The sequence below is a fragment of the Nicotiana tomentosiformis genome, chromosome 9 (assembly GCF_000390325.3).
Source record: "Nicotiana tomentosiformis chromosome 9, ASM39032v3, whole genome shotgun sequence".
NCBI classification, from domain to species: Eukaryota; Viridiplantae; Streptophyta; class Magnoliopsida; order Solanales; family Solanaceae; genus Nicotiana; species Nicotiana tomentosiformis.
In genome coordinates this window covers 13,666,231-13,691,177 of record NC_090820.1, presented here as the reverse complement: position 1 = coordinate 13,691,177, position 24,947 = coordinate 13,666,231, and the positions used below count along the sequence as shown (strand labels likewise).

General features: G+C 34.7%; 1 protein-coding gene and 2 long non-coding RNA genes across 13 annotated transcripts in view; all 3 read right to left on the bottom strand.

The window, feature by feature from the left end:
* Window positions 1-4,170, bottom strand: part of LOC104100195 (proteinase inhibitor I-B-like) — a 37,893-nt gene extending 33,723 nt beyond the window's left edge. The window contains exons 1-3 of one of the 2 annotated variants that reach the window (XM_009607371.4): window positions 4,018-4,170; window positions 3,737-3,868; window positions 1,901-2,242 (exon numbers count right to left, since the gene is read on the bottom strand). In XM_009607371.4, coding sequence (XP_009605666.1) covers window positions 2,049-2,242; window positions 3,737-3,868; window positions 4,018-4,078 — 387 coding nt within the window. In that variant the 5' untranslated portion in view covers window positions 4,079-4,170 and the 3' untranslated portion in view covers window positions 1,901-2,048. Of the gene's footprint in view, window positions 1-1,900; window positions 2,243-3,736; window positions 3,869-4,017 lie in introns of those variants that run through there. The other variant, XM_009607370.4, reaches the window with a different exon arrangement.
* A 2,441-nt stretch (window positions 4,171-6,611) lies between these two features.
* On the bottom strand, window positions 6,612-15,572 carry LOC104100194 (uncharacterized). Of its 4 annotated transcripts, XR_011411048.1 has the most exons (10): window positions 15,250-15,572; window positions 15,017-15,082; window positions 13,947-14,317; window positions 10,736-10,794; window positions 10,180-10,283; window positions 10,012-10,083; window positions 8,267-8,805; window positions 8,018-8,188; window positions 7,853-7,920; window positions 6,612-6,881 (listed from the first exon to the last, which is right to left on the bottom strand). It is a non-coding gene; the product is annotated as an uncharacterized lncRNA (long non-coding RNA). The 4 variants fall into 4 exon arrangements; XR_011411049.1 differs by lacking the exon at window positions 8,018-8,188 and having other exon boundaries at window positions 15,250-15,558; XR_001970056.3 differs by lacking the exons at window positions 8,018-8,188; window positions 8,267-8,805 and adding an exon at window positions 11,521-11,591 and having other exon boundaries at window positions 15,250-15,531.
* A 2,737-nt stretch (window positions 15,573-18,309) lies between these two features.
* LOC117277718 (uncharacterized) lies at window positions 18,310-23,620 on the bottom strand. Of its 7 annotated transcripts, XR_004508060.2 has the most exons (10): window positions 23,270-23,617; window positions 23,078-23,164; window positions 21,343-21,661; window positions 20,822-20,856; window positions 20,590-20,698; window positions 19,578-19,651; window positions 19,364-19,475; window positions 18,881-19,011; window positions 18,735-18,783; window positions 18,310-18,649 (listed from the first exon to the last, which is right to left on the bottom strand). It is a non-coding gene; the product is annotated as an uncharacterized lncRNA (long non-coding RNA). The 7 variants fall into 7 exon arrangements; XR_004508056.2 differs by having other exon boundaries at window positions 21,343-23,164; window positions 23,270-23,620; XR_004508057.2 differs by having other exon boundaries at window positions 22,433-23,616.
* Between the last annotated feature and the right edge of the window lie 1,327 nt (window positions 23,621-24,947).

Sequence of the window (24,947 nt, the reverse complement as noted above, 5' to 3'; positions counted from 1 at the left end):
TGATAATTCACGGAATAATTTGTGCTTCCCTTATGAATTTCTCTCGCATTGTGCATATTCATTACAAAGTTTTTCTTAAATGTCGTAACTCACACGTATATTCGTGAGTGGGGTCAAGGACCCGTTAAAGCTTTTTACTCTTATGGGATCGGGCCGTTCGCCTCGGCAAGATTATATACCACACTCTTGTGGGAGCGGGTCGTTCGCCTCGGCAGTATAATAGATGCATCTATGATTCGTGTTGTTCGACCCTCGGTAGCGTACACATTTATAATGGGATCGGGTTGTTCACCTCGGTAGTATCATATTTCTTACGGGATCGGGTCGTACGACCTCGGCATAATCGTGTGTTATATCGCTAGTAGTCCAAATATTTACGAGATTATCCTTCCATTGATGCCTTGCATTTTATATGGTATTTCTTATTCATTTGATATTGGCACTTGATATTTTTCCGAGCTGTTGAGATAGGATACGAGATTGAGAAATTTATATCTTTAAAAGAATTTTGAAAGATTATGCTGGATACCGTTTTATCCCACTATTACTGTTGTGTTGTGCTTCATATCTATTTAGGATTTTGCATACTGCTTTATTAGACCTCTAGTAAGTGTCGATGTCGACCCCTCATCATTACTTCTCCGGGGTTAGGCTAGATACTTACTAGGTACGTGTTGATTTACGTACTCATGCTACACTTGCTGTACTTATCGTGCAGGTATGAATATATATGTCTGATGGTCTTTCGGGAGCAAAAGCGCGGCTGTTGCGAGGACTTTACGGTGAACTGCATTGGCACACTTTTACCTTATATTTTCAGTAAAATGTAAGTAACTACGAGTTATTTTAATGCACCGACCTCTCTATTTGAACAAGATTTATGACTTTACAAATAATAAAAATAAATAATTAAGTGTTGGCTAGCCTAACGACGACGTTGGGCACCATCACGGCCTATAGTAGATTTTGGGTCATAACAGTAAAACTTCCCTTTTATAAAGGGGAGTCTCATTATTCACTGAAGACATTGTAACGCACGCATTCCAAGACAAGATACTATTATTTTTTCTGTTATTGAAAGTTCTTATTCTTGTTCATCAGTGTTGGCCATTGTGAGTCCGGATCGAGGGTGGATATTTCATTAAGGCTGGAATCATCCTCCTCAAGCGGTTTGATAATTTACCACTCTCTCCGTTTCAATTTATGTGAACATGTTTGATTGTGCACGGAGTCTAGGAAAAAATAAAGACTTTTAGAATTTGTGGTCCTAAACAAGTCAAAAAGAGGTCTAGAGTATTTGTGTGGTTATAAAAGTTTCTCATTAAGGGTAGAATTGAAAGTTTAAACTAAATTGTTTCCAAATTTAAAAATGGGTCATTCTTTTTTGAACGGACTAAAAAGAAAATAGGTTCACATAAATTAGAACGGAGGGAGTATATATTTATCTGTTTAATATAACGTAATTTACCGTTTGTATCGAATTAATCCGCGTATTCTTAAAACTATTTATAAATTTAATTGTTATCCATTTTTTAGGGTAAACATTAATATGAACAATGAGAATATATTTTTTTTTTATGTGTGCCAATGAGATGGAACTCTGGATATTTTCCTACTGATATCACGTTGAATTATGTAATTATATCATTTAAATATTTAAGTTGTACCGAAGAGAGACATATTTGTTTAATAAATTATGCCTTTAACAAGCTCCCTCACATGCATTTGTCTAGTGCCTGCTGTGATATACAATATCAAATTATATGATTATTTCGTTTAAAAACTTAAATTGTAAAGAAAGAGACTTATAATATACAACGCCAAATTAAATAAAAGATACGTTGACGTACAACAAATATAAAAGAGAATGAAGCAAGATAATTATAATATACAACACAAATTAAATAAGCCACGCTTATTTTATTTATTATCTTGAAATAGTAGAGTAAATGAAGAGTACACTATACAACACCAGTACTCTATTTATTAATTCTTGGGGCAGCTTATTCTAAATCTTCCATAATATATAGTCCCATAGAACTATTTAATTAACCCATTGTGGGAGTAATTTGAACAATGAGTTTCCAGTTAACAACCACAAAAACTCGACCACAAACATAATTCAATGGTTTAACCATACCAGGGAACAAAAACTGAACTTTGGCTATGGGATTTTCTTTCTCAATTATTTTCTTAGCAGTCTCCGCTGGCTTCCCCACAAGTTCAGGCCATGATTGCTTTCCTATAGTTAAAAATATATAACGGCAAAGGGTCAAATATACTTCTCTATTTTCAAAAATGGTGTAACAATACTCATCGTTATACTATTGGACTATTTATACCCCTGCAGTTATAATTTGGGTTCAAATATACCTCTCATTTAAACGGAGGGACACGTGTCATCGCCCTGTTGGTCAATTCTAAGTATCTCCTAATTAATTAAAAATACTCATTACCCATATCCGAAAAATAATTTTTTTTTTTTTTTTGTAAAAACTGAAAAAAACTAAAAAATATTTTTACTAAAAACTGAAAAAAACGAAAATATTTTTTTTGGCTTTAAAAAAACTGAAAAATATTTTCTAAAATAATATTTTTGTAAAAACTGAAAAATAAAACTGAAAAATAATTTTCTAAAGCAATTAAAAACTGGAAAAAACTGAAATATTTTTAACTAAAAACTCAAAAAAGTAAATATTTGTTTTTTCAGTTTTTACAAAAAATATTGTTTTAGAAAATTGCTTTTTAGTTTTTTTTTTCAGTTTTTACAAAAATATTATTTTAGAAAATATTTTTCAGTTTTTTCTAAAGCGATTTTTTGTAAAAACTGAAAAAAAGAAATTCGTTTTTTAGTTTTTAGTAAAAATAATTTCAGTTTTTACAAAAAATAATTGCTTTAAAAAATTATTTTTTGGGTATGTATAATGAGTCTTTTAATTAATTAGGAGATATTTAGAATTGACCAATAGGACGATGACACGTGTCCCTCCGTTTAAATGAGGGGTATATTTGAACCCAATGTATAACTGCAGGGGTATAGATAACCCAATAGTATAAAGAAGAGTATTTTTAAACCATTTTCGAAAATAGATGAGTATATTTGGCCCTTGCCGAATATATAATGAAACAAAAGAAAAAAGAATATATAGTACATGACACTATAATAATACTTATAAAAATCTATTATACATAAACTATAAGTGCGTAAACATCATGGAAACACAAAGGCCTTTTACATTATTTTATATTCTCCCACCCCCCCCCCCCCCCCCAAAAAAAAAAAACATAAACTACTCTTTTCCCTAGCTCATGTTTTATTTTAAAATATTATTAAGAGAGTTTACGTGGTACTAACAGATGAAAATAATTATTGAACAATCAACTCACTTGTAAAATAAGTACAAGTAAATCTCTATATATAATAAACATTAATAAGAGTCAACCTATTAAAATTGATAACTAACTTTCTGTCACATGTTAAACTACATTGATAATAAAAAAAATCTTTCACTATAAGTATATATAATTTAAATCCTTACTAATAACTTTAAAAAATACAATAGCTTTGAAACTAGGAAATACTATTATTTGTATTTACATATTATTGGAACGAGATGAGTTTAATTAATTAGTGTAACATTGTGATTCATACAATCGACATTAGGTTATTTGAGACCAAAAATTAGTTATTGTTGTTATTTGTAACTAAAAGAAGAAGAAAGAGTAGAGAGCAAACCTGGACAAAAAAAGGGTTTAGAGACATCATCAAGTGTTTTCACTTGGTTTTCTTTTGCCATTGGAAATCGCAAGACATCTATTTCATCACTCACTTCGAATACCAGATCTCTTGCCGTAAGAGGTTGAAAAACTGTAATTCAAATTAATAAATAATTCACAAAAATAATTACTACTACTTATTTGAGAGATAATATAGGTAATAAGTTCTGTTTTTGAATATTTGAAATAAATATTTAAATAAAAATAAGTAGAAATGAGCGTGAGAAAAGGCTAACTTACGTGATGCAAGAAGCAAGAAAGCAACCACATGAGATAACTTGACCATAGTCTTCCCCTCCATTGCCTTTGCTTTGAAAAATACAAAGAAAGAAAGTCCAAATTGTTTTGTGTCAAAACTCACTGATTCCACAGGTTATTTATAGTGAGTTAGTACCTCATTTACGTGAGTTATTTATTCTTTCAACCACCACTGTACAGGGGCTGAGGCAAGAAACCTAGTTATTGGTTTGGTCCAACTCAGTAACTTTTACTCAAACATTATATTTGGTATTAAGAAATTCATTCAACATGTATCAATATTTAGTGTAGAACCCAGTTATTGTTAACACTTGAAGTCGTCATTCTAAGTAGGCATTTGAACATAAAAATTATAATTTTTGAAAGAAAGTAGTATTTGTAGTTAAGGTGAAAAATAGCATTAGTAATTTAAAATTAGGGTTGGATATGCATTTCACTTAAAACAATATTGCAGTTTTATGAGTTGGGAATTTCTTTTTTGAAATTTTTGAAATTTTAGTTTTTGAAAAACTCATTTTTGAAAAATCTCCAAAAACTTGTAAAATTTCATGGACAAATATATTTTTGAAAAAACAAATCTGAAAAAAAGAAAAAAAATACTATGGACAAACCGTAAACGGGTCCTTAAATTCAGAATCTATAAGGCTGAAATCCTAGTTTCATTTCTACACCGCTTTTTTATTGTTTGTAAATACACGTTTTTATCAACAGCCACCGTACACTTTTTTTTGTTGGTTGGTAAATACACGTTTTTATCACTTTTTAAAGGCTTTGGCCACCACACATTTGCTCCATAAAGATATATCCACTGCATTAGAAAATAAAGAAAAAGACAGAAGGAAAAATAATACTTACTTAGTGGGTGTTAGGAGAAAAAACAATTTATAAGTGAAAATAGTATTTAAAATTTAGAGTTAGTGTTTGGACATAAATATAATTTTGGGTTATTTTGAAGTTTTGTGAGTGATTTGAGTGAAAATTTTGAAAAATAACTTTTTGGAATTTTTCAAATTTTCAAAAAATTTCAAAATGCATCTTCAAGTGAAAATTAAAAATTTTATGGACAAACGCTGATTTCGAAAAAAAACAATTTGGAAAAAGGGGAAAAAACTTATATGCCCAAACGGGCTCTTAGTATAATAGAAAAATAGAAAAGTGATACTATCAAAAGTAAAAGAGCTATGGTCCCCTATAAAATGTTTTTATTCATCAATTATTTTGTCTTTATTAAGAACACATTACAAATGTGGTTTAGTATATACTTGATAGTGATAAGTCCTTATATGCCCTTCAATTACTGAGTTGCGTTTGTATCCAACTATATTTTTGATAATATTGGACATTTTATTAGTGATATCTTACATGAGAAGTGTAAAAACTGACCGATAATTTCAAGTTTTTTGTTGTTTGCTAAACCAGAGAACATTTATAATTGGCACAAAGTTATAAGCTAGTTTGGTTGAAAGAAAAAAAAAGTATGGTTGATAGAAACTAAGAGTGTACATCTGTTCCCACAGAACACACACACAACAGTAAGTAAATGACACAGTAAAATTTTAAGTGGAAAATTTCCAGCTCACGGGATTAAAAACCACGACTTACCCTTGTAGGATTTCAACTTCACTACTGAGCCAACTTTAGATTACAACCTATTGTAACCTAGGAATTAACTTCTTAATTCCTTACTAACTTGTAACAACTCTATTACAAAGACTTACAACTCGACTAAACCTAGCCAAGACACAAACACAGAGTTTATGATTTAACAAAACTTTCCTACGCAATTGCTTCTAACTAAGCTAAGTAGGAATTACAAGTAAGAAGCTTTAACAAAGGTGCGACACAACTAAGGACATGTGATGACTCAATGCAGGGAACTAATCCTTGTTATATAGTTCTTTGTTCTTGAAGCACTTGAGAATCGATTGCTGGATTGATGCACAAACTTGAAAGAAAGCTGGATTGATTCTTTAAAATGTTCAAATGATGTTTTATCTTTGGCTTAATATTAATATAATATTGGTAATATCACTTGAATGATACAAACATGTTTGGTACAGGAGCATTCCCAATGAAGTTGACTGCTGCACTGTTTTGCATTGTTGCGTGTGCAGGCAGCAACTTTACATCTGTTGGGAAGTTGATTGGTACAGTCACCAAGGGAACTGATGTTCATTTGTTCCCTCTGTTGTTTCTCTGACTCTGAAGAGCTGAACTATATCTCCGACTTTGAAACTTGTTGATCTTAAGTAAAAGAGTTATGGTCCCCTATCAAGATGTTTTTATTCATCAATTATTTTGTCTTTATTAAGAACACATTACAAATGTGGTTTAGTATGCTTGATAGTGATAACTCCTTATATGCCCTTCAAATATTGAGTTGCGTTTGTATCCAACTATATTTTTTATAATATAGGACATTTTATTAGTGATATCTTACATGAGAAGTGTAAAAACTGACCGATAATGTCACGACCCAAAATCCTAATCTGTCGTGATGGCACCTAACGTGGTACTAGGCAAGCCGACATTTCAAATTATTTCCAACACTTTTAACCGAAAATGAGTTAAAGCAGTTTAAATAATAAAAAGTTCTCATAAACAGGATAGAAACCCAAAACTCAACGCGCAAGTTCCCAAATATTGGGATGTCACAGAATACATGAGCATCTATACATCATAAGTCTGGAAAATATTGTCTATGATAGTCTGAAACTAAATAGAATAAGCGGAAAGATAGGAAAGGAGAGACAAGGTATGCGAACGCCGGGCAACTACCTTGGAATCTCCAACGATCGAGTTGCGCAAAGAAAATCAACATCCACCGTGTCCAAAAATACCTGGATCTGCACACAAAATGCAGGATGTAGCGTGAGTACAACCAACTCAATAAGGAACAAGACTAAATAAAAGACTGAAAGTAGTGACGAGCTTCACAAGTAAAGTTTAATTACAGTAATTTCAACATAGGAAGGTAGGCATGCTTTCAAGTTCGACAATTAAGGCCAAAACAGTTAATTCATGTCAAGTTCAAGTAAAACAAAATATAACATCTTTCAGAAATTGCAAGACGATGATATATGACAGCTGAAGTGAAACAGTAATGAAGGCAAATGCATCCTCTCAGAGCATCAGTCACTCAGTTCTCCCATTCACTCCAACCTCACGATCACTCCAACCTCACAGTCACTCATTCCTCTCAGTCGCTCGACACTCGCACTCAGTAGGTACATGCGCTCACTGGGGGTGTGTACAGATTTCGGAGGGGCTCCTTCAGCCCAAGCGCTATAACAAGCCAATCACTGCATAAATCAATGAAACATGTTGCGACATGCAACCCGATCCTATAAATATCCTCACAATCAGGCCCTCGGCCTCACTCAGTCATCAACCTCTCCAGTCTCTCGGGCTCTCAATAATCATAATAATCAGCCCAACAGAAATGATATAATGTAGCAAAAAAGAACAAATAAAGACTGAGATATAATATGCAAGAAAAACTATGACTGAGTACAAAACAACAACTTAGCAAATAATCAACATATACACGACCTTTGTGGGTCCCTACAGTGCCAACACATAGTCTAAACATGATTTCTAATATGATTTGCAGTTCAATTTCTATAACACATGGAGAATGTACGGATAACAACAGATTCTTTAACTATACAGTTCCATGGAAGTTGATCAAGTCATAATCCCTACGGTGCACGCCCACACGCCCGTCACCTAGCATGTGTGTCACCTCAAAACCAATCATATGGCACATAATACGAGGTTTCATAGCCTCAGAACCAAATTTAGAATTGTTACTTACCTCAAATCGCGCAAATCTCTACTCCAACATACCCTTGCCTCGCGAATCGGCCTCCAAATATCCCGAATCTAGCCACAAACAGTACGATACAATCAACACGAGCTAAAGAAAACAATTCCATAAGGAAATACAAAGTTATAAATCAAAAGTCAAAAATCGGCTCACAAGCTGGCTCCCGGGCCCACGTCTCGTAATCCGATAAAAGTCGCAAAACCCGAAAGCCCATTCAACCACGAGTCCAACCATACCAAATTTACCAAAATCCAACACCAAATTGCCACTCAAATTCCCAAATCAAACTTTCCAAATCCCTAGCCTCAAACTCCCAAATTCCACCTTAAATACACACAAACTAGGTAGGAAATTCCATGGGGAAACAAGATTATTGATTAAAAATGAGCACAAAAGACTTACCTCAAGAAAGCCCTCGAAAATCCTCTAAAACATCGCCAATTCCCGAGCTTGAAATGTTCAAAATGAAGAAAAATACGAAACCCTCGTTTTTAAAACACTGCCCAGGCCTTCTCGCACCTCCGGCCACTTACCTGCTTCTGCGGTGTCGCAGGAGCGACCCATCGCCCGCTTCTGCAGTTTCCTCCGCACCTGCGGCCCACGGTTTCGCTCCTGCGGACTCGCTTTTGCGAGCCACAAAGCCGCTTGTGCGGACCCAGCTCTCATCTCCATTTCCGCTTCTACGCTCCCATCACCGCATATGCGGTCATGCAGGTGCGGGAATTCCCGCGCACCTGCGACCACTGCACACTCCCCTCCAAAATCGCATATGCACAACACAACACACACCTGCGAGCTCCACATGCGATCAAATCTCCGCAGGTGTGATTACACCAGTAGACTCCCAGCTTCAGCAATGCACTAAGTCTAAATTTCGATCCGTTAACCATCCGAAATCAACCCGACGCCCCCAGGACCTCAACCAAACACACCAACAAGTCCTAAAATACATTGCGAACTTAGTCGAGCCTTCAAATGACATCAAACAACATCAAAAACCAATTCAAGCCAAACACACCCTAGAACTACAATAAATAAATGTTAAGTGGGCAAGCCTTTCAACGCATTAAATCTGGATAGGCACTGAAGAAGTAATGCATTTTAGAGAAATTGATCCTTGGATTGTCTGAGTATATTTCATAAGTTACAGATCTGGAGGTCACTATATTCAGAAGAGTAATAGGAACAAAAATAAAGCAATTACAAGCGCACAGAGAAAAATCGATAAAATGGAAAATCAACTATGAACCAAGATGGATCTAGGCGCATAAACTTTAGTACCAGATCAACAACCTACATAATTAAAGCGAGAGCAATTGAAACATCATATATTTTTTAAGGGATTGAATCAATGTGGTGTGGAAGTACATAAAACTACCAAATAGAACTGGAAAACTGAAGGGGAAAAAAGTGAATGGAAAAAAAAGGAAATTTAGCCACAAATAATCTTTAAGGTAAGAGAAACTATTTTTGAAAGATTCCAATTGAACTTTTATCCAGAAGACCAAGTATACCACCCCTTGAGCATTAATAGAAACAAATTCCTAAAAATACACATAAGTTTGTGCATTTCTGGTAGCGGAAAGAACAATGATCTATCTACTGATAACATAATGATTCAGGGAGTGAGAGCTAATACACACCTACTCACATGAACTCATTTATAAGAAGATTTTCAAATTCACACACGATTATGATATCCAGACTCCTAGATAAGTAGATCATATGGAAGTTTCACGAAAGAAGAAAAGGGTTTTCTTTTGCAGAGACTCTAATAATAAAGGTCATCAACAGATAGAGTCATAACCTCACTGCTCCAAGCAAAGCAAGAGAAATGTGGCTTACAAGCACATTTTGATAGGCTTCCTATACTATTAACCAAATAAATTTAAACATGGCAGGAAAAACTTCATGAAATCATTTACACTAATTATCTGAGAAGAAACTATCACAGCACAGAACAAGAAGTCACATACTTGTAAAAATAGCCAGGCTAAATCCCAATTAATAATACAATGGAGTGACATAGGAGATAATATGCAAATAAACCTTCCTCTTTCCCAACCCATTATGCAGAACACATTGGCCAATTACTACCTTCACTTACAAAAAAAAGTATTGCGAAAATCAAGTAGAAAATCATTGACCTCAAAGAGTTTTCGCCGTCAGCCAGAAAAAAGAATTCAATTCCCAAGCTGCATCATAGGAGAGAGCAACTCCTGCAAGTCAAAGAATCAATGATCCCTACTTCATGAACAATGTACTGATTAAGAAACCATATGATTGATAAAGATGAACCAGATAGGATAGGTTACCATATCATAATTAGCAAAGCCGAATATCTTGCATGACTTTTGTGTTATCATTCAGGATCACTAATCTGCTTGAAAAATCTGAGCACTCCTTCTCATTTAATAATCTTTACATGTAAAATAGACCAGATTAATGGACTGTCTAGTTATCAAACTATTGTACAAACAAGAGTAGAAGATTAATATTAGCGACCCCCAATAGAACTGTCACGACCCAAAATCCACTGTAGATCGTGATGGCGCCTAACGCCGCCGTCAGGCAAGCCAACGGTAATGTACTAATTCAATTACCCATCTTTATTACCTATGAAATCAAAATTTCCATTAACTAATTAGTATAAAATAAGATTTACAGAGTGAAACAATGATGGTTATGTGAACTACCGTACCAAACATCCAGTAGGAACCCCCAAAACCCGGTGTCACAAGTGCATGAGCATCAACTAGGAAAAACATGATAAATGCAACATCTGTCTAGAATACAAATTAGATAGAAGTATATAAATAACTTTGATGGAGACTCTGTAGCTGCGAATTCGTAGCACGGGATGCAGCTCACCGAAAGTTCCCGCGATAGTTGCGCCTCTGCGCCCAAAAGATCACTAGACATACATGTACCTGCACAAAAATGTGCAGCAAGTGTAGTATGAGTACGTAAACAATGTGTACCCAGTAAGTATCAAGTCTAATCTCGAACAAGTAGTGACAAGAGGGTGACTTTGACACTCACTATGGGTCAATAATATTAAAATAGAAATATTTAAATAGACATAGTTTAGGTGAATAACAATAATTTTTCAATTAATCAATTATCTTCACAAGCTGCAATAAAATGTCAAGGCATCGTGTAATTTTCATTATTAAGCACGATTTATGCCGATGTCGTTCGGCCTGATCCAGAGTGTCGTGTACATTGCCGAGGGACGTGCGGCACAATCCATAGATGCATCTATATTGCCGAAGTGTTCGGCCCGATCCACAAGAGGACATTTTTTTATGAACCTTCGGAATGAGAAGTTATCGCAAGGCTAACACATAAGGATGTACAATTTCTATTAACGGTCAAGTAATTTGCACAAAAAATTCAAGTATGTGAAATTTCAGTCTTTTACTATTTCCTCTAACAATTTCTACTATAATTCCAGTGCTTTAATTAATAAAGGATGCAATCATTACAAGTAATTCATGATTTGAGTCCTAAACTACCCGGACATAGCATAATTAGTAGCTACGCACGGATTCTCGTCACCTTGTGCGTACGTAGCCCCCTCAATTAGCAACAATTATTAATCTAAATCACCTATAGAGTAAATTCCCTCTTACAAGGTTAGACAAGAGACTTACCTCGCTCCAAAGCTCCATAGTCGGCTCCAACGCCACTCTAACACCTCAAACCGATGGTTGTCGATCCAAAACTATGCAAACAAGGTGCAAACCAATCAAAATGCGTTATAATACCCATAATTAATCAATATAAAAAATTTTCAACTCCGCTCGAAAAGTCGATAAATCAACTCTCGGGCCCACGTGCCCGGATTCCGAAACTTTTCGAAGATAAACTTTACCCATAACATCACGAACTCAAATATATGATTTATTCCTAATTTCATGTCCGATTTCGTGGTCAAAATCCAAAAATACCAAATTCTAGGTTTTTCTTCAAAATCCCAAATTTCTACATATTTTCATGCTTGAATCCATATAAAATCCTTGTATTTAACTCACAATAGGTGGGGATAACTTACCTTGCCATTGATGATGAAAACCTCCACTTGAAGCTCTCCAAGAATCGCCCCAAACCAAGAGAGAATGAAAGAAATGGACCAAATCTCGTCTTAAAAACAACTCACTGCCCAGCCCCGGCCTTCGCACTTGCGGTCCTTTTGCCGCTTCTGCGAAGGATTACTCGCAGGTGCGGCTCTCCCCCAAGGCCAGCTCCTTCGCTTCTGCGCTCCTTCACCGCAGGTGCGCATCTGCTTCAGCGAAAAATCTTCCGCACATGCTGACTTCCAGTCCTCACTCTCTTCCGCTTCTGCGGGATCGCACCTGCGGCCCTTTTCACGCAGGTGCGGTTACACCAGATACCAGCTGCCTCAGCATTCCCTTAATCCAAAAATTGATTGCAGGGCAGAGCTTTTAGTTTTTTCATGTTGTCAAAGAGTTGAACAATGGTTTTTTCGTGTTGTCCGTTAACCATCCGGAACCACCCCGAGGCCCTCGGGATCTCAACCAAACCTACCAACAAGTCCTAAAACACAATACGAACCTGCTCGAGGCCTCAAATCACATCAAACAACATCAAAACCTCGAATCGCACTCCAATTCAAGCTTAATGAACCTTAGAACTTCAAACTTCTACATTCGACGCCGAAACCTATCAAATCAAGTCTGATTGACCTTAAATTTTGCACACAAGTCATAATTGAAATTACGGACCTACCCCCACTTCCGGAATCGGAATCTGACCCCTACATTAAAAAGTCCACTCCCGGTCATACTTCCTAAAATTATCCAAATTTCCAACTTTCGCCAAATGACGCCGAAATGACCTACGGACCTCCAAATCAACATCCGGACATGCTCCTAAGACCAAAATCACCATACGGAACTATTCTCAGGCTCGGAATCCCTAACGGACATCGATAACTTCAAAATCCACTTCAACTAGGAAATTCTTAAACTTTTAAAATATTAACTTTCCATAATAAGCGCCAAAATACTCCCGGGCCACCCGATACTTGACCCGAACATACGCCCAAGTCTGAAATCATCATACAAAACTATTGGAACCTTCAAATCACGATTCCGAGGCCATTTACTCAAAAGTCAAAGTTTGGTCAACTCTTCCAACTTAAAGCTTCCAAATTTAGAATTTTCTTTCCAACCAACTCCGAACTTCCCGAAATTAAATTCCGACCACGCGTACAAATCATAACACCTGAAGTGAAGCTACTCAAGGCCTCAAACCGCCGAACGACGCGCTAGAACTCAAAATGACCGATCGGGGCGTTACAATAACTTTATCAAAAAAAAGCCAAAAGCAGGTAACTGAGATAAACTCACATTCAACAAGCTATATTTTAGGACGGAATAGAATGAATTTCAAATATTTTAGTAGGTGCAAGATCTGATAGTTTTGGATTGTACAATTGATGATAGAATAGTGTGCAGCTATCTTATTTTACAAAGGATGTGCAAGTATCTAGTTAACCAGCGAAGCTTTTGTGATGAAGACATTACTACATACAGTTCTTGAGTTGCAGGATGAAACCTCTCATGTACTATATTTTAAGTATCGTCATCAAAATTATCTATAAAGAGTTATTAGAGTAATGGTAAAAAATTTAGCAATAACCTTAGAGAACATGCATCTGTTGAATTACACAAACACACACAAAAAATTAAGGGATCATTTGGTTTTCAACCAAGTTTTATAGATTATGTCTTTATAAGTGAAGATAATGTCCATATCAACTTATACGGACCTCAACTAATTCAACATGTAGCACCTAACAAAACATAAATCCTCGTCAAAAGATCCTTTTGTACACACGTCTGTGTGCGAGATTCCCCCATCTTATCAATAAATCTTTACAACATTAAAAGTACTCACTGGCCAATGTCAACTCCATGCTAAAACCATTAAATAGAACAAAAAGAAGAGTAGAAAAGTTCTAGTGAAGAAAAATCTACCCCCTAAAAAAAAGGGAGGCCAGAAATTTTTTATAAGCATGTAGTCTCTTTAACAGGCTTTAGCAGCATACTGTTACCTTTAAGAATTTTCCTCTCCAAGCGCAAACCAGCAACATGACCACTTCTACAATCTGATTCCAGAAACCTGTCTGGTTTTCTGAAGAAGACAAAACTGCAGTTCTTTTTGACCTGGACTACATACAGAAGCTGCATAAGTGGCTGCCTTGGAGAGCAGTTCATGAATTCTTCTTTTAATCCAGTTACTCTTTAGTTCTTCCTTGCATACAAAACAAAAGAACAGAAGACTCAACTTGGGGGAGAGTTAAGCATAACAATAGTACACCGAAGCAATAGTGAATTTCCTTTTTTTCTTTTTTGATGTCTGAAGCAGTAGTGAAACTCTTGATAGCCAAATACAATGGTTGCTTGTGGTATGCTTTGTAACAACCTAGAAATGCATCAAAGAGAATAAAATGGTCAGAACATTGTAGTATGACAATTTCTACCAATAAATTTATATCCTCTCCTTTAAGAGCATAAATCTGTTGAAACAAAAAGAAATCCATAAATGTTGATGTAAATTCTTTTCAAGGGAATTATAGCACGTAAAAGAATATACATAATGACCATAATCCGAGAATCTAAACATACTTGTGTCTTCTCAGAAATTCAAGATATTTCAGCTAATATTCAACGGCTTCGCAAATGTTTTATATTGTGCCTTGTAGTACTCCTTCACCTTTAGACATACAAGATAGTAGGAAAGAACATAGCAGGGCTAACAATATTTTTTGAATAGACGTACACTCCACGATCCATTATTGTTAGGAAAAAAAATGGCACAAATGCAGAAGATAAGTAAGATAAAAGGCAACCAAAATAATTGGTAGAACATAAATTCATTATTGACCTTTGAGAGTTTTGTTCACAGATCTTTTTTCTATTCCCATTGACTTACTTTTAGTACCATTGATCCCTACCAAATTGACACTAAATAGCGAATGAACACAGGCATGTGCAGAATCACTTTAAAAAAGAGCCAAAGGCTCGAAAATTCTACAGTTGCCTTCAATAAATTTATTTTTTCTAATGGGGCCAGCGGTGATGGAGGAGGAAGGAGAAAAGGGCAAAATCTCTAGGACAATACCTCATTGTAGACCGCCTAGATCTCCTAAACGTCAGGACCTCTCAAAGAACGTCCTTTTGAAGTCATCTGGACAAAACCAACAAATTTGGCACCAAATATCCAAAACAAAGCATGCATAAGTAGAATCAGTTAAGGAAAGAGCTAAAGAAACAAGTAACTCTAGCATATGCGGCAAATGTAGTCTATGAAATTAGAAGAGGAAGAGGGAAAATCACCAAATCGTGAATACTTACCTGTTAGTCATAAATATATACAGTAGCGCTGAGCAAAACTCTTGAACTAAACTTGACAATTTCGAAAACAAAAAAATCAGAAGCGGGAAGAATATGATGTAAGAGAAGAGAGAGAGAGAGAGAGAGAGAGAGAGAGAGAGAGAGAGCTCGGTAAAAAATGGATTATTGGAACACATTCTATTTCTATGGATACGAAGAAAAGAAGAGTTAGAAAACACGTGTTGGTATCAAAATGACGATTTTATCCTTGGACGACCAAAAACCTTTACTTATTATATAGAGAACTTTACGTACCTTTTATAATTTAAAAGAAATATATGAAATCCAATATTACAGTTGTGGCAGAAAAATATTTATATTTGTATTACATAATTCCATTAAAATAGAAATATTAATTATTAATCTCTAAACATAAGCAATTTGAATGGAAAGTTAATAATTCTTGTAGAAATGGCGTGGTATAGCTACTTTTTTAAGTGGTATTTATTTTTTAGCCAGTATTTTTAATGTTGAGCAAAAATAGCCACTATTCTATTAAAATTGATTCAAGAGTGATGTGTAAATATTAAGGATATGGTGTCTTTAACTTCATGAATGATGTGTAAAATATTAAGGACAATATGTCCTTAACATTTACATTGCACACATGAAGTTAAGGGCACCATGTCCTTAACATTTACAATGCACATATGAAGTTAATGACATGATGTCCTAAAATTTAATAACATAAGTTGCAAATACAAGTTAATGATATTATGTCCTTAACATTTATATTACACACATGAAGTTAAGGACATCATATTCTTAACATTTACACTGCACATATGAAGTTAAGGACGCCATGTCCTTAATATTTATACATCACTCATGAAGTTAAGGACACCATGTCCTTAACATTTACACTATACATATGAAGTTAAGGACATGATGTCCTAAAGTTTAACAACAGAAGTTGCAAATACAAGTTAATGATATTATGTCCTTAACATTTACATTACACACATGAAGTCAAGGACACTATGTCCTTAACATTTACACTGTACATATGAAGTTAAGGACATGATGTCCTAAAGTTTATCAGCAGAAGGTGCAAATATAGGACACTTTGTCCTTAATATTTACACATCATTCATGAAGTTAAGAACACTATGTCCTTAACATTTATAATGAATACATAAAGTTAAGGACACCACGTCCTTAACATTTACACTTCACATATGAAGTTAAGGACATGATGTCCTAAAGTTTAACAACAGGAGGTGCAAATACAAATTAAGGACATTATGTATTTAACATTTACATTGCATACACGAAATTAAGGACATCATGTCTTTAATATTTACACTATACATATGAAGTTAAGGACATGATGTCCTAAAGTTTAACAACAGAAGTTGCAAATACAAGTTAATGATATTATGTCCTTAACATTTACATTGCATGCATGAAGTTAAGGATACCATGTCCTTAACATTTACACTGCACATATGAAGTTAAGGACATGATGTCCTAAAGTTTAGCAGCAGAAGGTGCAAATACATGACACTTTGTCCTAAATATTTATACAACATTCATGAAGTTAAGGACACCATGTCCTTAATATTTACACAACACCTATGTCTAGCACAGGGGTATTTTTGTCCGACGGGTAAAAATTTATTAAGCACTGGTTAAAGAGTAAATACATTTAAAACAGTGGCTAAAAAGTAAAGACATCTCTAATCAATGACTATCTGTGCACTTCCCCCATAATTCTTTGTACAAAAATCATGCTTTTTTTTTTCTCTTTATCTATTAGCTTTCTTTCTTTTTCTTCATTTTCTTAATTTTATTTTTTTCCGAATCCAATATAATTTCTAAATTTGTTCCATTCGTTTTCCTTTTAATTATCTTTCTTAAGTTTTTCTCTTCCTTCTTTCTTCCTTTCTTAACATAAAGATCTTACTTCGATAATAATATATATTAATATATACAAAATGTATATAAAAAATATATATTGAATTAACACATATAAAATATACAAAAAATATACATAAAAAATACATCTTCAATTAAGATGACACTTAGACATGTGAAATATACATAAAAAAGATATAGCTTAAATTTAATTAAGATGGCATATAAATATACAATATATATATATATATATATATATATATATATATATATATATAATGCATCATGAATTAGAATGACACTTGACATATAAAATATATTTGAAATATACATTAAAAATACATCTTAAAATAAGATGGCACTTCACAAATAAATATACAAAAATTATATACATAAAAATACATTTTGAATTAAAAGTGATACTTGATATACAAAGTATAAAAGACGTATAAATCAATACATCTGAATTTAGGTGGCATTCACATATGCATCAGATTTTTAAAAATGGAGTGAAAAAGATAAATATTGAGCTTAATTTTTATAATATGCTAATAATGAAAAAAATGCTCTTTATGGAATAAATAATAAATGATGCTATTTTTTTAAATAATAGTTAAAAAGGATCAAGTGCGTAAAAGAACTCTATTATATATTACTGGTTGTGAGGAGCTCACTTGAGGAAAAGGTATTATCTTAATTCATTTTAGTGATATCCTATGAATGGTGGAAAATTATTATATTCAAATACTTGAAGTTAAACTAAAATCAGTTTTAGTGTAGCACTCAAAATTGATCAAAATTAACAAGTTGTATTAGTCAAATCAAAGGATTACTACTGCAATTACTTCTACACGTCAAAAGTTAACAAGAAAAAATAACATTAATATCTAATAAAATCTACACTTTTACCACTTAATAACAGAACATAACTATGCAGAAGCCAGAAGAAAAAAGTTCACAACTCATCTTCTTCTTGATGGCTACCTGCTTTATTTTCCAACGCACTTTGACCTTCCAAATACCAATACTTTCCTTAACTCCCTCTTCATTACTTACATTTTTTCCTTCAATATCCACGACCAAAATAATTAAAGAAAAGATGAAAATGGCCATGTAAACACACAGCCTTCTTCAATATTGCTAAAACTTGTTAAACTAAAAATGTGACAAACTCATAATTTCAACCCAATTGCAATATTTTAACAATTGATTAAAATCAAAAGTTTTATTAGTCAGATCAAATGATTACTATTACAACTATCACGAATGAATTCACTTTTTTGGTCCCTTCTCTTCCCCTCCCGCCCCCTCCCCCCTTACTCCAAAGAACGGGAAAAAGTTGGATTCATCACCAAAAATTGATTGGATCTCTATTCACTCCTTCTCATGACAATAACAAATACAAACATCAATATTCCCGGTATATCTACATAATCTCTTTGCCTCTTTGATGGAGAAAAAATTTCTGCACAACATTACCTTTCAAGGTGACTAAGTAGGATACCTGCTAGAAATACTTATTGTTATAACATCAACAACATAATATAAGGTGCTTATGTAAAATATTGAACCAGATGCAAGATACTCACGATCTTTATAGCACAGACTTCGTGAAGTAGGAACCCAGTTACATTTTGCCTAAGAAAACCAAAAATGAAGAGAATATGTATACAATGGTAGTAAAAAGGGTAAACTTAGTCTCAAAAGTCTACTGAATATCAAGAGAAATACTCACATAGAGTAGGGCAAGTTCTGATTCACTTTAGTCAGCAAAGGTCCTTTATATCTGACAGTTCCAGTTTTGGATTTTGCAATAGGTCTTTTCTCAACATTATCAGCACAATCATGTCCACTTATATATGCATCCTAAATAGGAAAAAGCAAAACCAGAACAACATAGGTTAATTAAATTTCTTTTATAAACAAGAAATTCCCGATGGTCAGTGGCGCACGGCTCGAACCTCATTAGATAATGTTCATATCCCTCTACCCTTTTCCCCTTAAAATCCGAGCTTTTATCTTCGGCAAGATTCGAACCCGTGGCGTACACCTAATGTACACCATGTGTTGCGCTCTTACTACAAAATCAAAGCCCTTGGGATATGTTTAGATTTTGTGGATATTGAGAAACAGATTTGCAGATGAAAATGGTATATGGTATTAGGTATTCCTTAGGTTCTTGGAGATATGGACTATTAGCATTAATACTTTGACTTACCACTCCATATTTCAGGAATACGCCATGTAAAGACTGTAATTTGTGTTTTAGTTCCGTTAGAGTAGTATCTTCTTCGCAACCTACCAATAGATGAATTCCGACAGCAATGCACCTACATTTACACGATATCACTTTAGTCACATACGGAGATCAGGTCACAAAATGCATTATCATATTTTCTCTTTGGATTAAAAATAATGCAGCTTGAAGTTACCATTTGCTTTCACTATTTTCAAGTGTGTCTTTCAGCAATTGTGATTGCCTATCTCCAACACCATTTGAAGTAACCTAGCAACAACAACAACATCAACAAGAAAAATAAAGTTAAAAGTTTACCATAGAAAGCTCGACAACAAAAGGCTAACCAACTTCCCATCCTTGTTAAATATAGACATGATAAAAGCAGTTTTCTTGAAGATCCATTTTTATTTTCTCGAAAACCAAATTCCAATCCAACGGAAAAAAATGAAGCAAGACAAAGAATCAGCTGGGGGAGAGGCTGAAGCAGAATCCAGGCAGTGAGGTAGCTATGGTACACAATAGGTCAGAAGCCATTTCTGCACTCATAATTGTAGCAGTTTATAAATATCTTCATTCTTCTATATTTATCCATTTCGCAAATTCACATTAATGTTCAGCGTTGACTAAAAAGTTAAAATCTCCGAATTTGAATATGAGAGAATTTCTGGCTGTATGTATAATGCCAAGTGAAAATATAAAAGCCAAATAACATCAAAGAAGACAGTCGAAAGTGCTTATAGAACCCTACTAACTTCCATAGTAGGAGGCATCACAACCCTTATTTTCATCCGAAATTACTTATAACATTATCAAATCTAACACAATCCAAAATTTGGCAAAGTTAATATGACTATCAAATATGAGGCGAGCTAAGATTTCAGAAGTTATCTGATATATTGGTGTTGAAACTCTTAACTGTTGTATTGAAAGTATTATTCAATAACCTTATATTGGTTTGACGGATAAGCGACAAAGAAGTTGAAAGTGCATATTATTCAGATGACAAGGAACCGCATTTGCAAATACTATCAGTTAGTGGAAACCATATGTATGTTCAATAATGCAATCAATTAGTGGTCGAGTAAAGATACCAAAGCAATAAAATAGAAAGGAAAAATGCAGCTCATTTATAATTCTCAGAGACACCAATAATGCTAACAGGCACAGAAAGCCAATTAAATAGATAAAACAAACAAGCGGTTTACCTCATACAATCATGTATGCACAACTATAATATCTAAGCTTCCATAAGCAAAGTTGAATTGTTTAAAGTAGTGATTCACCCCTCGTCCTTTGAGAGCTCGAATAGAGTACCTACAAGTTGAGAATGGATGAAGGGAGACCGCAAAGACAATTCATTTCAAATGATGAAATCCAGATCTAAAAGGGGAAAAGTTAGTCCAAGAGAACAAACTGTTTATTCATAGAGGAGCATACCATAGAATCTTCGTAGAACTAAAATGCCGATTAGCCTGCCAAGGAAGGGGTCAGTGGAGGTGTAAGATTATCATTTCGTCAAATTGTAATTGGCAATTTAAGATGGATACCTTTTTGACAGATAAAGTTATGAACATGTATTTCTGTAGTAAGTTCACAAGCCAAACATCTTTTGCACAATAAGAGAAGTTAACAAGACATGTCTCCTAATATAAGTTCTTGCATAGTTGAACAACTTGGTTCACCAAAAGCTACATTTCATCTTCTAATACTTTCTATCTTGCTTATAATATTTTCCATTTGCACTTTGAGAACCAAAGTTTAGAATGCTCTAAGCCAAAATGAAGGTACAAATATACAAGCGCATCATATAAGTGAATGCAATATCATATACAATCAGTAAAAGACCAAAAAAATAATTCTTGTATGCATGTCTTATTCATTTGCCAAATAAATTGCATTTTCAAGCTGGTTCACACAATCTGGAGACAAACTTTAAAGCAACAATTTTGGAAGAACACCTTATGATTAAGCAAACTTTGAAGCTGCCAGAACTAATGAGTACTCGTGCTGGTCAACCCTCCTCGTGTTATTCAGTGGTTTTCGACATCCTTGATGGATCCTGCTGTCCAATTTCACTCGACTTGATGAGGAACCCTGTGATAGTAGCATCAGGCCATATTTATGATCGGAATTCAATTGCTCAGTGGATAAATTCAAGGCACCACACTTGTCCAAAAAGTGGTCAGAGGCTGATACATGTGGCTCTCATTCCCAACTATGCACTGAAAAGTCTAATCCATCAATGGTGCCAAGAGAACAACATCCCAACAACATAACCTACATTATATTCTTCAGATTCAGAAAGTAGCAGCAGCAGTAAGATTAAGAAATGTGACAAGGCGATTGACTACATTTCTGCTACTAAAGCTGCCACATATGCTGTGAAAATGACAGCAGAGTTTTTAGTTAGAAAACTGGCAACAGGATCTCCAGATATACAGAGACGGGCAACATATGAGCTAAGATTGCTCGCGAAAACTGGAATGGACAATCGCAGAATCATAGTTGAGTCTAGAGCTATTCCATTTCTGGTGACTATGCTTGGTTCCCGTGATACAAGAATCCGGGAGAATGCAGTCACAACATTGCTCAACCTTTCAATACATGAGAATAACAAGATCCTCATTATGTCTGCTGGTGTTATCGACAACTTAATTGAAGTTCTCCAATGTGTGAAAATAATGGAAGCAAGAGAAAATGCAACAACATCAATATTCAGCTTCTCTGTAATCGACGAATACAAAGTAATCATAGGGGCACATACAAGTATCTCCTTGCAAACTATTCTTCTTTTTCGGTCTCATTGTTAATTTTGTAAGCACATATGAGCATATTAGGAGCTGATAAATCTGCTGCTACGATCACGTCATCTAATGCAGTTACACGACCATACCAATCTTCTGTATTCTAAAAGGTAAATTTCTTTCTTCGCAATGACCTAACCAATCTGTCATGTGATAATAATCTTCCTCCAGGTAACATATATCCCAACGCTAAACCGAAATTAAATAAAATAAATTATCGTAGCCTACACAAAGAAAACTCGACCTCTTCAAAATTTCAGCAGCCAGAGTCTCAAATCTTTCCAACCTCACCAACTCCCAATTCATTTCCTGCCACCCCCTTTAAGTCAGCATCCATCTCCAACAATTCCGCGACATAGAGTCTCTTCCCCTTTTTCGATGTGCCTGTCTTTTTTCTCTTTACTTCTCCTCGTTTATCCAATTTCCTAAACCTTAATCCAAATAAAACTCCAGAGAACCCAATAAAAATAAGTCAAGCAATTGGTTATCGCTTTTTAAATATTAAAACCAAAAAAATGCACCTCATCCTGAATTCATTTATAGTATCGAATTGCCATGAATCCTATGTCAGCTTTAACTAACAACTTAATTCATATATATAGTTCGTTATATGTCAGTTAATAAGCCAATTAGATCCATAAGATTTAACAAGATGAAACAGAAAGCTAACTGAAAGAACCAAGTCAAACTTGTCATCAAAGTAGCACACAACAACGTATATGACATTCCGACAAAAGCAAGTCTCGCCTCTCAACAGAACTCGTAATTTTACGTTTCAGCAGCGCCATCACGGGGAACAACAGGAGTAAGAGAAATAAATCACCCAGCAACCATAAAAAGAAAATCGAATTGCGCAAAGCAGAGTGAGGAAGAGGATGAGCAGACAAACAGTGAGTCCAACTTCGTTGGCAGCCACGTTTTACAAGACCTACACTCGTCGCTCTTTGAAGATACATATCCAGCACTGACTCCAATCCTATGAGAATGAACTCAACCCAAATTACATAGCTTTAATTCCAAACCTAAAAGGAAAAACAAAGAAGGAATGACAGACACATGGGAAGATTCAAGAATTGCATACCACATGTTTGACAAAGCAAAGTACACCCCAACACCTGATAGACGCGGCAAATAGCCAATCACAAATGGTCATCTTCTCCAGTCTTGCTTTGTTGCGAAGAGTTATAGTGGAAGCAACTTCGTCTTGGGTTCAAATCAACCAGACCTCTCGAATACCAAAAGAAACCCAGGAACAAAATCAACAGCCTATAATATGCAGCTTTAATTCCAAACTTAGGGAGAAAACGAAGTGGAATAGAGAGATCTATACCCAAAGAATCTAAAGAGAGACAAAGAGGAGAGAAAGAGAGAGAGAGAGCGCACGGGGTGAGATGAGAAACTGAAGACCGTCCTGGCGCTTACGTGTTGAACAAAAGGGATGTACACCACAACAACTTTAAGCCACTTAGAGGGTAAATTTCCGAAAATAACCCTGAAGCATGGATGAAAAATTCCAAAAATAACCCCGAAGCAGGACGACGAAGAGCAGCTCAACTCCCCCTTCTAAATAAGTAGAAAATAATTATAATACTAGTGTAGAATGGTGGGGAAAATGCACATAAGACATATATTTACTTTTAAGTCACAATTTAAAATATCTTTAGTCTTTAGCAACTGCTTTAATAAACTCTACCCGTCCGGACGCAAATAACCTTCTGCTCATAAAGTTCAGGACCAAGTGTCCTTAACTTATGAACTTGTTACTGTAAGTTCAGGATTAATTGTCCTTAATTTATGAACTTGTAAGTCTAAGTTTAGGACTACTCGTCCTTAACTTTTTAACTTGTAACTCTAAGTTCAGGACTACATGTCCTTAACTTTTGAACTTGGAACTCGAAGTTCAGGACTACCTGTCCTTAATTTATGTGCTTGTAACTCTAAGTTAAGAACTATTTGTCCTTAATTTCTGTGCTTGTAACTCTAAGTTAAGGACCAAGTGTCCTTAATTTTTGAACTTCCAACTCTAAGTTCAGAACCAAGTGTCCTTAACTTATGAGTTTGTTACTGGAAGTTCAGGACTAACTGTCCTTAATTTATAAGCTTGTAAGTCTAAGTTAAGGACTACTTGTCCTTAGTTTTTGAACTTGTAACTCTAAGTTTAGGACTACATGTCCTTAACTTTTGAATTTGTAACTCTAAGTTCAGGACTACATGTCCTTAACTTTTGAACTTGGAACTCGAAGTTTAGGACTACATGTCCTTAATTTCTGTACTTGTAACTCTAAGTTAAGGACCAAGTATCCTTAATTTTTGAACTTCCAACTCTAAGTTCTGGATCAATTGTCCTTGACACATCTAACTCCGTAATCTGAATTTGTACCTCCAAATTCCAATAGTATAAGTTTCTCGGAATACTCTTATGGAGAAGCCACATGTTATGTTGATAGCGAACCATTTTTTTATCATCACCGGTATAAATACTGTATTTCCGTTTGGGAAGGAAAAGAGATAGAAGAAAGGGCAACACCGTCTTTTCATATTAATTTTAATAAACTAGTGGCTACTTTTGTTCAGGATTAAAAATGCTGGATAAAAAGTAAATACCACTTTAAAAAGTGGCTACCCAACACAATTTTTACGAGAATGGCCTGTGCTGAGCCCAGGCCCAAACTCATAGGAATAATATTTTATAAAAAGAATGGATAAATTTCTAGGGTCAATTGATTTTTTGGCCTTTTACAAACATGTTTTTAGTTTTA